This window comes from Alexandromys fortis, unplaced genomic scaffold, assembly GCF_014885135.2.
Source record: "Alexandromys fortis isolate MF-2015 unplaced genomic scaffold, M_Fortis_MF-2015_v1.1 scaffold_157, whole genome shotgun sequence".
Lineage (NCBI taxonomy): Eukaryota > Metazoa > Chordata > Mammalia > Rodentia > Cricetidae > Alexandromys > Alexandromys fortis.
This window is the reverse complement of record NW_026068041.1, coordinates 1,204,688-1,217,319: the sequence shown is the minus strand read 5'-3', so window position 1 is coordinate 1,217,319 and position 12,632 is coordinate 1,204,688. Positions and strand designations below refer to the sequence as shown.

At 52.9% G+C, this 12,632-nt stretch overlaps 1 protein-coding gene across 2 annotated transcripts in view; it reads right to left on the bottom strand.

Moving 5' to 3' along the window:
• The window catches only part of Pla2g6 (phospholipase A2 group VI), a 22,855-nt gene extending 11,126 nt beyond the window's left edge, over positions 1–11,729 (bottom strand). Inside the window, exons 1-7 of one of the 2 annotated variants that reach the window (XM_050165726.1) lie at positions 11,546–11,729; positions 8,717–8,904; positions 5,755–5,851; positions 4,700–4,882; positions 3,128–3,236; positions 1,999–2,163; positions 484–562 (exon numbers count right to left, since the gene is read on the bottom strand). In XM_050165726.1, the coding sequence (XP_050021683.1) occupies positions 484–562; positions 1,999–2,163; positions 3,128–3,236; positions 4,700–4,882; positions 5,755–5,851; positions 8,717–8,904; positions 11,546–11,620 (896 nt within the window). In that variant the 5' untranslated portion in view covers positions 11,621–11,729. The remainder of the gene's footprint in view (positions 1–483; positions 563–1,998; positions 2,164–3,127; positions 3,237–4,699; positions 4,883–5,754; positions 5,852–8,716; positions 8,905–11,545) is intronic. The other variant, XM_050165727.1, reaches the window with a different exon arrangement.
• Between the last annotated feature and the right edge of the window lie 903 nt (positions 11,730–12,632).

Below are 12,632 nucleotides of genomic sequence, written 5' to 3'. Positions count from 1 at the left end.
ATATATCAGGATTTTCTCTTAATGCAGACAAGGATTGGTCCCAGAGTACAAGACCTACGGTTTGGGGGTGTCTCCTGGTAGATTTGATGACCATGACAGGATTCCAACCTCTATCTCTGACCCTTCTCCCAGGCCTACCGCCTACAACTCCAGGGCACACAACAGGGAAGCACTGGGTCTGAGGAGAGAGGAAGGCAGGTTGGGAGCTGGCAGCAGAGGGAAGCAGATGCAGGCATCTCTCCAGTAGGGGTTCAGGCAACCTTCTGCCCATAAACCATAAAGCCAAGGAAAAAGATGATGAGACCACACTGCATGAGCGCAAGCTGAGACCACACTGCTTTGCTGGGCTCCGGATGGGGCATCATCTGTCACTGATGAGCCGCCACAGGTCCAGACTTGTCTCTACCACGCCTGCGCAGCTAGGAGAGGGGTGAAGGCAGCAGGAGAAGTTCCACACATCAGCCTGTCCCTCGCTCTACTTACGTTCGCTTCTCATCCCGCATGGAGCTCAGGATGAACGCCGGCTTCCGGGCTCGGGAGATGGGCATGAGGTCCTGAAGCTCTGTGGGAACAGGGCAGGACACTCTGGAGCCAGCAGAGGGGTCTCTAGAGCAAACAGAACTGTGCCCCATTCTGCTGTACATCTCATGGCTAAGTTTCACCTGTGGCTGAACTCACACTCCACTGCCCCCACCGTCTGCCTCCTGCCCTAGGAGGGGCTCTCTGCCCCAGGATAAAGCTGTGCTCGATGCCACGGGCCTGCTAGGCAAGGGCAAGCTGGAAAGAGGAGGGAGCCTGCTGCTTTGGGGAGACTCTCCACCGGTCCAGCTAGCTCCCAGAAACTCCTGGAACCCCTCCTATCACCCTGAAGCTTGACCTCCCAGCTGTGTCCCAGGCTGATGTCCGAGCTGATGCTACCGACAGTCACCCATGCCTTGATGGCAGACCTTCAGTTTAGTCTTCCTCTGCGCACTAGCCCCAACACCAACCCTCTAGGTCACCCTGCGTGACGAGGTTGACAGCCACGGTGCAGTGAAGCTAGAGGCAGCAAGGTAGAGGTGGTTGCCAGCAGTGCCTCCCTTAGCAGGCACATGCCACAGAGCAGGCAAGGGACACATGCAGGAGACTGGCCAGCAAGACAGCAGATGGTGTCAGGGACAGGGTGTAGGGGCAGTGCCTACAAGCTAGGTGTGCAGCTTGAGAAGGGGAGTGGGGTGTAGAGCTCTAGCTACACTGGGGCAGGGCGGGCTCAGCGGTTTCTCTAGGCTTAGGCATTACCCATTCACCGCCGCACCCAGGCCCATCCAGCCTGGTTTGAGTGACTGCCTGCCTGTAAACGGAGAGAGAAAGATGGGGTGCTAGGGGTTTCAGGTTTTCTGCCCTCCAGAGCTCCAGGCCTGGCTAGGCTGGCAGGAGGGACTGGGCTTGGGGCTTCTACCTCCACGGTTTGAGAGCTTTGGCTGGGTAAGACTCAGTTCTGTTTAGGGATTCTCACTCCCAAACATTCTAGGTCCCTGTGTGGGCCAGAACACAGAAGGCCCTGAACAGGGTCCCCATCTACTCTGGGACGTCTCCAAGGGCATCAGTGGCTTCTTGGCCACTCCAAAAGCCTGAAGTAACTGAAGGAGCCAGCAGGGGGCACATCACGTCTCAAGCCAGACAGATTCAAACAATGTGAGCGCTGAAGCCAGGAGACCTAGCAGCACTCCTTACTACCCACCCTTCCCTCCCAGGGAACCAGAGGCAGTGATAGTGCCCACCTGAGAGGTGCCATGAGAAATGGCTACCCTAAGCCAATGTTCAGGGCATTTTCTCAGGAATGCTGGACCTGGTAGACCTCAGGGATGTGTGAGTCATTTGGTGGCCTACACTGGCTGATAAAGCTTGGCTCTCCTCCCTTCAACTACTTCCGCCCTGAAGCCATTATCCTTTTGGGAGCTGCTGGGATTCGAGGGCCCAGACAGAGCTGAGGAGCGGGGAGGGAAAGCAGTGGCCTACCTAGGCTGTTTAAGCTGATCTCTGGGGGCTGAGTTTTGTCCAGAGAGAAGAAGGGGTGAGGTGTTGTTGCAGAGCTCTGGTCCATGGGGACCCCCGGGATGAGTGGGAAACCGTGGTCGGCCCCCACAGTTCTCAGCAGACTCAAGAGCGCCTTCCTGGTAATCACTTGTCAGGGTTTGGGAAGGAGAGACGGCAGAGAGCAGACATGGTGTCAACTAGAAAGTGAGACCCCTTCTTTGCAAATAGTTTGTATCTAGCAGGTGACCTGGCTGTGTGGAGGAACTACCCTGACTAGCAAGCTGGCTGGTCTGCGGCATCAAAGCAGCCTTCTGGCACCAGGGAAGGGACTAAGGAGGACTGTGGGGTACGAGGGGATCAGAGTCATCCTAGTTACTGTGGGCATCCCCCCTCTCCAGCTATGATGCAAAGCAACTAATTCCATGGTCAGCAGTTCTCAGAGGGATGAGCCAGAGGAGACCAGGAAAGGATGCCACAGCTAGCACCTTTGCCTGCTTCCACCTTGGGCTCCTGCAGGGCAGCCTGCAGGGTTGGTTCTGAACCCAAGATTGAGCAAAACTGGAGAGGGGAGGAAGGGAAAGGAGGGAGGGGCCATCTAGGCTGTTTAAGCCGATGGTGGGGTTGAGCTCTCTGCTGGGAGAAGAGGTCAAACCATCTGGGCCACACCCACGCTGACCCCACACTCCTGCAAGCCCTCAGGAGGGTCTGTGAAGGGAAGCTGACTCCTACAACTCTGAAGCTGATCATGGTGGACAGGACAGCAATGCACATGCGAGTCTATGCATGCACCCAGCATATACAAAGTTTGGGCATATGTGGACATGCACTGCACATGCAATGACCCCATGCTTGCTTGCTCCGGCGCTGCACACCTAAGCCCATCCCACTGAGAGCCTGAACACCCTCACCGTGAGGTAAGGTCCATGCTCAGCAAGCCCTTGGTGGGCCTGCATTCCCTGTCTTTGGGGAAGGAGGCTCCCTTTGATCTGCATACACTCCTGGCCACTTGGCAGGGAACAGGGCCAGTCTGACACCTTACAGCTGGGACGTCCCTCCTCAGTCTCTATACCGCCACCTCCCCAGCTCTGATCCCAGGTGGCAGAGCACATACGTTTGCTGATCTTGGAGGCCATGAATGCAGGAGTCTCCCCAAAGTCATTTGGGGTGTCCACTTCTGCCCCAAATACAATGAGGGCTTTGACCATCTCCATGTTATCTTTCTGTTGGGGTGGAAGGTGAGAAGAATAAAGAGTCCATCAACTTGTTCACAAGTCCTCTCAGTGGCATGAAGAGACTCTGGGGGCTCCTGACATGACAAAGAATGCCTTCAGTGCACCCCTCAGTGAGGGCTTAAGAGGAAGAAAATGGAAGTTGTTTGGCTGGAAGTGTCACCTCAGCCCCTCACATCCTTATCCAAACAGTCTGGAATGTTTGAGTGGGGGGCTTCACCCCACCTCCTGGCACCCATTTTGAAATGTTGGGTGGAGAACTCCATTTCAAGCCTCGTCCCCTGGGAGTTGCCACAGTCCAGACCCCACCTCCAAGAAGGCCCACCAAACGGTGACCCCTCCCCAGAGAGGGTCAAGACCACTCCCACAGGCTATTTAAACTGTCCCCCAGAGACAGATGCGAGGTCTTCCTGGTTTTCCTTCCCCAGAGTACACTTGGGAGCCCAGGCATCCATTAAACCTGGGCTTCTAATTCGGTTGATTTGGTCTGATTTGGATTGCTGTGCCAGCAGTAAGAGAAGTGTTTGAAGAACACTGGAACAGCCGGGATCCTGGGTGGATGTGGATTACTAACTGGGCCTAAGGACAAGGACCCTGATGCCTCAGGCCCATGGGAAGCTCAAAGCCTTCCCAAGTTCAGTCTTCCTCTAGTTTGCGGAAGTTGACAGTGTGTGCAAAAACTAGCAACCACAGCTTCCTCCTCCCATATGAAGGCAACCTGAGCCCTTGCCCCCTCAGTGAGCCCACGGAGTCCAGCTAGCCCCTCCCCTTTGTGCTGCACACAATCAATGAGCAGCAGCGTCTGAGTCCTGTCACCCTGCAGCTGACCCAGCGGAGCCAGCGTAGTCCATCCCGCCCCAGCTTTTCTCTGTGCCATCTGTTCTTTCTTCTTTCCCGCATCACCCAGTCAAGGTTCAAGGACCAGCTGTGCAGGACCTGGCACAGAAAGATTCACCCCAGTTCTTCCTCACAGGAAGCAAGGTACCTGGGCTGACAACCCAGGACCCATGGTGTGGTTTGAACAAGAATGGCCTCCATAGCCAGGCGGTGGTAGCACACACCTTTAATCCCAGCACTTGGGAAGCAGAGACAGGCGAATCTCTGTGAGTTTGAGGCCAGTCTGGTCTATAGAATAAGTACCAGGACTGTGGCCGACTGCTTCCCTCAGTCCCATCTGAGACTAGACGGACAGCAGACAGGGCTGTTCCTGCCATGGGCTAAGCACGCTCACACTGCTGTCTCATCCCACTAGAGAAGCTTTAAGGCTGAAGTCTGTTTCCTAACAAATCAGTGGCTGCCACCAGGTACTCTGGGCCTTAGGAGGAAGCACGTCTGATGATGCAGCAGCCGAGGAAAGGAGGGGGTGAGCCAACACGGTGCCTCTATTGGTCCTCCCACACCCCCACCTCAGCTGGCAGAGCCAGCACAGGGAGGCCATGTGGCCACAGGCTCACCGATATGGCCAGGTGCAGTGGCGTGTTCCCATACTCTCCACGGGCACCTGCGTTGGCCCCGTAGGTCAGCAGCACCATGACACAGTCAAAGCGGTTGCGCATCACCGCCACATGCAGGGCTGTGTTTCCTGCGGTGCTTGCGCTGTCCACGTCACAGCCGCGCTTCAGCAGCATTCGGGCCATCTGGGGACACAGACCAGGTGGGCACTACTCAGGGGGCAGCCTCCTGAGCAGTCCTCCAGTGTAAGCAAAGGAAAGAAGCTCAGAGGCAGACTCTAGACCTGAGACCCCCACACACCGGGAGCTAGGAACTAGGTGACAAATAGGTGGTTCTAGAAGCTTCTTCTGGTCCTTTCCTGAAGCTACAAAGGGGTCTCTGGACCGGGTCCCACAGGGCAGACTCCCTAAGTCCTCCATGGGAGGTGTCCCAGGGGCCTTTGCATGGTATCCTGGCTCACTCTGAACTATGGGGAGGACAATGCTGAGCCTAAAGCCCCATTCACCCTTCCTGCAGCCTGAGCCTGGATCTGTCACTGCAGCTCCACCTGACATGGGACACAATTTCATGCCTCACAGATCTGGCACTGAAAAAAACACATCTGAACAAGCGGGTGTCCCACAAAGGTAGCAGCCCTGCCCTCTTGCCCGTCACATGCAAGTACAGCCTGGGGTGTTGGTGGCCGGCACGTGTTGCCAGGTTAGGCTACCTGGGCATCCTTTCAGGAGGGCAGAGTAACTGGGGCGCTTCGGGAGAGACCTCAGCTTGGGTGACCACAGGCTCTCTGTGTGAGCTGCTGTGCCCAGTGGCCATATCACCACTGCCCCCTTCTACATGTGAGGCGCCATTTTGCACACACTGCCTTGCTAACTTTCCAAGACCTCCGATGTCTTGGAAATCGAAATCGAAAAGGAATTAAGGCCACCAGCCGATGAGCAGCAGGACAGCAGTGGGACCTCAACTCTTGGCACCTCTGTCTTGTCACTAGGGGCCACTATAATCCTCTCAGTTGTCTCCTCGGGACCTGCCCAGCCCCTCATCCGCCGGCTCTGCCTACCTCGGCGTTCTTGGCCCAGTGGAGCGGGCTGGCTCCATAGCGAGGATCCTTGCTGTGGATCTGGTTGCTGTCCATGCTGATGATCATTTCAGCACACCTGGAAGAGAGAGGGGCAGTGAGGGCGCACTGCGCCAGCCATGACATGGGGCTGCAAAACAGCCAACCAACCGGCCTGACGATGACCTCCTAGATAGCATACCAAGGCAAATATAAACAAACACAACTATATTAAACTGAAAAACTGAAACACTGCAAAGGAAATAACCAACAAAATGAAAAGACAACCTATGTGCCAGGGTAAAAACTGAAAACTAAGGCCAAGTGTGGTTGGGATTACAAATGTAATTAATGTAACCCCAACATTCAGGATGCTGGGGCAGGAGGACTCCAAATTCCAGGCAAGGCTGGACTACACTGCAAAAAAGCGTGTGGGGGTGGGGCACAAAATGGTGCAGCGGCTAAAAGAGCTTACTGCTGTGCCTGAGGACCAGTTCATCCCCGGGCTGCACATGAACAGAGAGATAAATGCAAGACAAGCATAACAATAACTTTAAGAAGCAAGTCACAGCTGGGCGGTGGTGGCGCACGCCTTTAATCCTAACACTCAGGAGGTAGAGGCAGGTGGATCTCTGTGAGTTCGAGGCCAGCCTGGTCTACAAAAGCTAGTTCCAGGACAGGCTCCAAAGCTACATAGAGAAACCCTGTCTTGAAAAACTAAAAAGAAGAGGGAGGAGGAGGAGGAGAAGGAAGAAGAAGAAGAAGAAGAAGAAGAAGAAGAAGAAGAAGAAGAAGAAGAAGAAGAAGAAGAAGAAAGGAGGAAGCAGCAGCAACAACAGCAGCAGCAAGTCACAGGGCTGGACAGCTGGCTCAGAGCTGTGGCCTGGAATGTTACAGGCAGGTTACAGCAAGGTTGGCAAATCCCTGCCATGGTTTATCTGCTAATGGTGACATTCTTATTTTGGGGTTGGTTGGAAGCTAGTGATCTGCTAGTTCACCTGATGGATGGAGATGGGCATGAATAGCTGTTGGGGACTAAGGGATGTCCAAAATAGCATCAGGTGTGGTGACACATGACTAGAATCTCAGCACTTGGAAGGCAGAGGCAGGAGAATCAGGAATTCAAGGTCAGCCTGTTTTGGTTTTGGGTTGTTATGTTTTGTTTTATTTTGTTTTTAAGATTGACCAAGAGATCTTGGCTTTGGATCTCAGAATTCTATGCACAATCAAAACATTCTAATCCATTACACAGTCTTGTAGAATCTCCGACATGGGAATGGCTTTCCCTGCCTGGGAACTTCACTTTATAGACCCAAATAGACATTTCCCCAAAGAAGACATAAAAATGGTCTATGGCAACAGGTCTCTGGCAAGATGTTGAACCTCAATGACCACCAGGAAATGCAAATGAGAAACATTGAGATCCCATCTCTTGTCTGTGAGGGCAGCTATTATCAAAACGTAATCAGACCCAGTGCTGGTGAGGGCATAAGGAAGAGAGAGCACTCACACACCAAGCAGAGGAGAGGGAGCACTCTCACACTAAGCAGAGGAGAGGGAGCACTCTCACACTAAGCAGAGGAGAGGGAGCACTCTCACACTAAGCAGAAGATCTCCATCATGGAAACTCACAGAGATTAAACAATTCACTAATGGATGATGAGTAGGTCAATTAAAACAATCAGGGAAAAAAATCCTGGAACTACATGAAAACAAAAAAAACACAACACAAAACCACTGGGACACATTAAAAAGGCAGTCTAGGAGGGAAACTTATAATTCTGAGTGCCTACACTGAAAAATCAAAAAGAGCACTAATAAATGACTCAATGCTACAACTCAAGAATTTGAAAACACAAGAAGAAGCTAACTCCAAACCCAGGGGACAGCCAGAAACAATAAAAATTAGAGCAGAACCCAATGAAACAGAAACAAAGAGAACAAGACAAAGAGTCCCCACACTGCCTTCTAGGCACAAAGGTCGTCACTGGACTGTGACTCGGGATGCACCGAGGGCACCGAGGAGGCCCACACAGGCACAGGCAAGCATGTGTCATCTGGTGTCCATCAGGTCACACCTGTCCCTAGCCCACCTGTCTGCTTCCCACCTCTGCACTCCAGGACACTGGAGTTCAGTGCTGTGAGGAGAAGGCTCGAGTCTGGCCTGCTCCAGACAGGGCTCCTCTAATCCATTTCTCAAGGCCAGTGCTTAGCACAGGAGCCAGGGGGAAAACCAACTGACCCCAGATGTTGGTCTGGCTGGGCAGCATAGGGGAGTAAAGGCTCACGGTCAGAAACCCGGATGCATTAGCACAAAACTGTAAATGGTCTATTCTTTGCACAGCGGTTTCTCGACTTGGGTGTACAGCTACCACATTGTTGTGAAATATTATTTTAAGTGTGTGATTTTTGTTTATGCTGCAGTTGTTTAACTCTGTGATTCTTTGCCTGTCTAAAACACTTGATGGGCTAATAAAAAGCTGAACAGCCAATAGTGAGGCAGGAGAAAGGCCAGGCAGGGCTGGCAGGCAGAGAGAATAAAGAGGAGAAAACAGGAGAAAAAGAAAGAAGAGGGAAACGAAGGAGCAAGCTAGAACAAGGAGAGGAGGACCCAGGGGCCAGTCACAGAGTAAGAGTAAAATTAAGAAACACAGAAGAAACCAGAAAAGCCCAGAGGCAAAGGTAGTTGGGTTAATTTAAGAAAAGTGGACAAGAAACAAGCCAAGCTAAGGCTGGGCATAAATAAGTAAGAATAAGCCTCTGTGTGTGATTTATTTGGGAGCGAGGTGGCGGGCACCCCAAAAGAGTCCAAAGAGGAAAGGGTGGCGGGTGAAGAACAAAACCACCACCAACACCTAAGAGCACCAAGCGCTTTCTTGAGGCCAGCGCCCTTGGCTGAGGAGCCTTGAACCAGGGCCCCCGCCCTGGCCCTGCAGGGGTGGGGTCATGTGAGGGCGAGCCTTACCCCTTCTGGGAGAACTTCATGGCTGTGTGGATGGGGAAGCCGCCGGGTCCCATGATGTTGCAGCGGGCATTGCAGAGCAGCAGCACACGCACCATCTCCTGCTTGCCCATCTGGCAGGCCAGGTGCAGCGGGGTCAGCCCCTGCTTGTTCGCCTGGTTGAGGCCGGCCGAGGCGTTCTTCCCTAGGAGCTGACAGGACAACACAGGTAAGCTGCCTGCCATGCCTCCCTCTAGCACCCCAGGGACCATCGCCCTCCGGACACGGAAAGGACATTCAACTCCACGAGAATAAAGGGGAGCAACGGCATGAACAGCACTCGGGCAGATAAGAAAGCCTGACAATGAGGTTGGGGTGTGGGGCGGGAACCCGGCCTGACTGTGGCTCACGTGGACATTTCTGAAGAATGTTAACCCAGGTGTGGTAGCATGTGCCTGTAATCCTGGTACTGGGGAGACTGAGGCAGAAGACGAAGTTAAAAGCTACTCTAGACTACACAGTGAGTTCCAGGCCAGTCTGAGCTGCATGAGACTGGATAAAAAGAACAACCAAAAGAACCTTAAGTTTTCTAGGTGGAGCAATTCTTGCTGCCCACCAGATGTCCTTCTGTCCTGCTTAGTCTTGTCAATGTGACCCAGCCTAGAGTCCTGGGAGAGGAGACGCCTCGGCTGAGGAATGGTCCGGGTCACGTTACTGTGTGGGCGTATCTCTGAGGGACTGTCTTACTGATGCAGGAGAGCCCAGCCCACTGGGGTCTCCATCTTCAGGCAGGTGGTCTCACACCCAGCTAAGCCAAGCACGAGGAGCAAGTGAGGAGCCAGGGAGCAGCGGTGCTTCGTGGTTTCTGCTTCAGTCCTTGCTTGAGTCCCTGCCCCGACTTTCCTCCGTGACAGACTGTGATCTAGATGTGTAAGCCAAGTAAATTCTTTTCTCCCCTAAATTGGTTTTGGTCAGAGTACAGCAACAGAAAGGGAAGTGGGACTCCTTCAGTCCTGCAGGATATGTCTCTGCATGCAGGTATTGTGCTTTCAGTAAAAGAATTCAACATGACCTAGTGGTAGAATGCTCACCTGGCATGCATAAGGTTCTGAGTCCAATCCCTGGTACTGCCTCTTCCTGTCTACCCAAATCCTAAGGTACTTGAGTCTTTTGTATGGAATGGTTATTTTGCAAAGAGCCCACACATACCCTCCCATGTACTTTGTTATATGGGAGCCACTCTGTTGCCCAGGCTGGACTGGAACTGCACTGGCATCCTAGCTAGCTGGGATTAATTCTGCACGCCCCATAGGACTTGTGATCATCTCTAGATGACGTCTATAATCTAATACAATGTGAATACTAGATGACACTTCTTTGGTTTGGTTTTGTTCTGCTTTGCTTTTGCTTTCTCAAGACAGGGTTTCTCTATGTAACATCCCTGGCTGTCCTGAAACTCACTCTGCAGACCAGACTGGCCTCAAACCCACAGAGATCCGCCTAACTCTGCCTTCCGAGTGCTAGGATTAAAGGCGTGTGCCACCACTGTCCGGCTAGATGAACAGTTGTTTGTGCTGTGTCTTTAGGAAATAATGAAGAGGAAAAATTGCCCAAACACTGATGTAATTTTCCTTCAGAGATGAAGCCCACCAAAGACACCCAGAGTGTCTGTGCTAATGGGAAGTGGGAAGGATTTTGTCCTCTCACGAGGAGCTCAGTGCCCTCTCCCTGATGACAGTTATGACCACTGGGGACAGCTGTGACATGAGGAAGGCTGGGGACCCAGAAGTGGGGCAAGGAGCTGGCAACCTGGGGGAAGCTTAGGCCAGCCTGCCCTATCCTCAGGTTGGTGGCCCTCAGGGACCACATTTTTTGCTTCTACCAAACCTCAGTTTCCTGTATGAAGAAAAGACAACTCCAACCCAGGAGAGCATTTTGAGAATTGACTAGAACACATGATGCAGGCACAGCCAGCATCCGTCAGGGGTAGGTGCAATGCATGACCACTGGCCAAGCACACTGCTGTTCCTCCTCCAGCAATGGGCATGCCTTCTCTTGGACTGCACGAGACACAGATGTGTGTTTCTAGAACAATCCAGATGCCAAGCAGAGAGGACAGAACCTGCAGATGGACCTGCTCCTTCTAGACAATAAAACACGAGCTGAGTGTCTGCCTTTCCTTTCCACTTAACGGTGGCTTCTCAACAGCACCGCTCCATCTCCTGGTTAGACTATGGCTCAGCACGCAAGCACACTGGCTGCTCCTCTAGAGGGCAGAAGCTTGAATCCCAGCACCCACAGGGCAGCTCACAAGTGTCTGTGACTTCAGCCCCAGGAGATCTGTCACCCTCTTCTGGCCTCTAAGGCACTGGAAACATGGTGTGCACAGGCATACATGCAGGCGAAGCACCCATACACATAAAAATAATACATTAAAAAAAAACTTAAAACAGCTTCTGTTCTAGAACTTACAGAATCAACAGGAGTGTCTCTGGCACTAGCACCTTTAGGTGCTGGACAGTTCCCATAAACTAGGTTAAGTCTCAGTGTGCCTTGAGCAAGGGCTGACCTGATGCACCCAGCCCAGGGTCTGAGCTCCTGAGCTTCATGCCTGATTGGAGTTTCCATGAAGTTCAGCTCGCTGAGCTGGAGAAACTCCACGGCTAAAGGTATGTCTCCCTCTAAGCGTCATGGGGTGAAGGGTGAGAATGGGGGGAAGGATGAAGCCTCAGGGATTAAGGATGGCTGAGTGAGAAGCCTCAGAGTGACCCATGAATCTAAGGCCCCCAAGCAAGTTTCGGGTCCAAGGAGGTGCCTGGTTGTTTGGTCCCCTGCCCACCACCCAACACTCACCTGAAGCACCTGGGAATTGTCCCCCTGTACAGCATAATGGAAGGCGGTCTCTCCTTTGTTGTCGGTGACATCCATCTGGGCGTGGCAGTACTGTACCAACTCCACCAGGATCTCACTGTCACCCTTGCGGCAGGCCAGGTGTAGTGGGGTGCAGCCCTCCTCATTCTCTGTGCTATTGGCGCAGCTGTTGGGGGTGGGGTGGGCAGTGATAAGATGGGGACCAAAAGCAGGGATGCTAAGAAGCCCAAGTGCAGAAGCAGGATCCAGGCAAGATTTGGGGGTTCTGGGGCGACTCAAGCCCCAGCTCAGCCAGAGCCACTGTGTTGTGTCTGCTGAGCTGTGCCAGGCTGCAGTGCATTCTGCTCACCTGTGGGGAGATGTGCCCTTGGGCTATGCCAGCACGAGGGGGCAAGAGGATGACACAGAAAAGGGTCACATAACAGACACTTGTTGAGCCATTGTACTCCAGGAATTGTTGTGAGATGGGACACCAGGGTGCCCAAGGTCATGCATAAAAGCTGGAGAGCTCAGAGAGAGGTTTTGGTTTTGTTTTAGAAATAAGGTCTCACTATGTAGACCGGGCCAGCCTCGAACTCACAGAGATCTGTCTGCCTCTGCCCTCCAAGTGCTAAAGCTAAAGGCACACATTACCATGCCCAACTTGGTGAGGTTTCAGCTAGAACCCAGGCATTGAACAGAGAAGTATGGGGTGGCCAGGCAGTGACTTGCAAGGACATCCAAGGAGACTTCTTTAGGGAATCTGCAGATACAGCATTGACTAGATGGATATAAAAGAGGCCATCCAAGCTTCCAGGAGAACAGCGGGGCTTGGGAAGGAGACTATGGTCCGAGCCCCTATGCAGCCTTCTCCTATTGAATAGCCTGGTTCCAGAGCCTCTCTCTGAGGTGACTGAGTAGTTGAAAGAACTCAGTGTTTAGCCGGGCGATGTTGGCGCACGCCTTTAATCCCAGCACTCGGGAGGCAGAGGCAGGCGGATCTCTGTGAGTTCGAGACCAGCCTGGTCTACAGAGCTAGTTCCAGGACAGGCTCCAAAGCCACAGAGAAACCCTGTCTCGAAAAACCAAA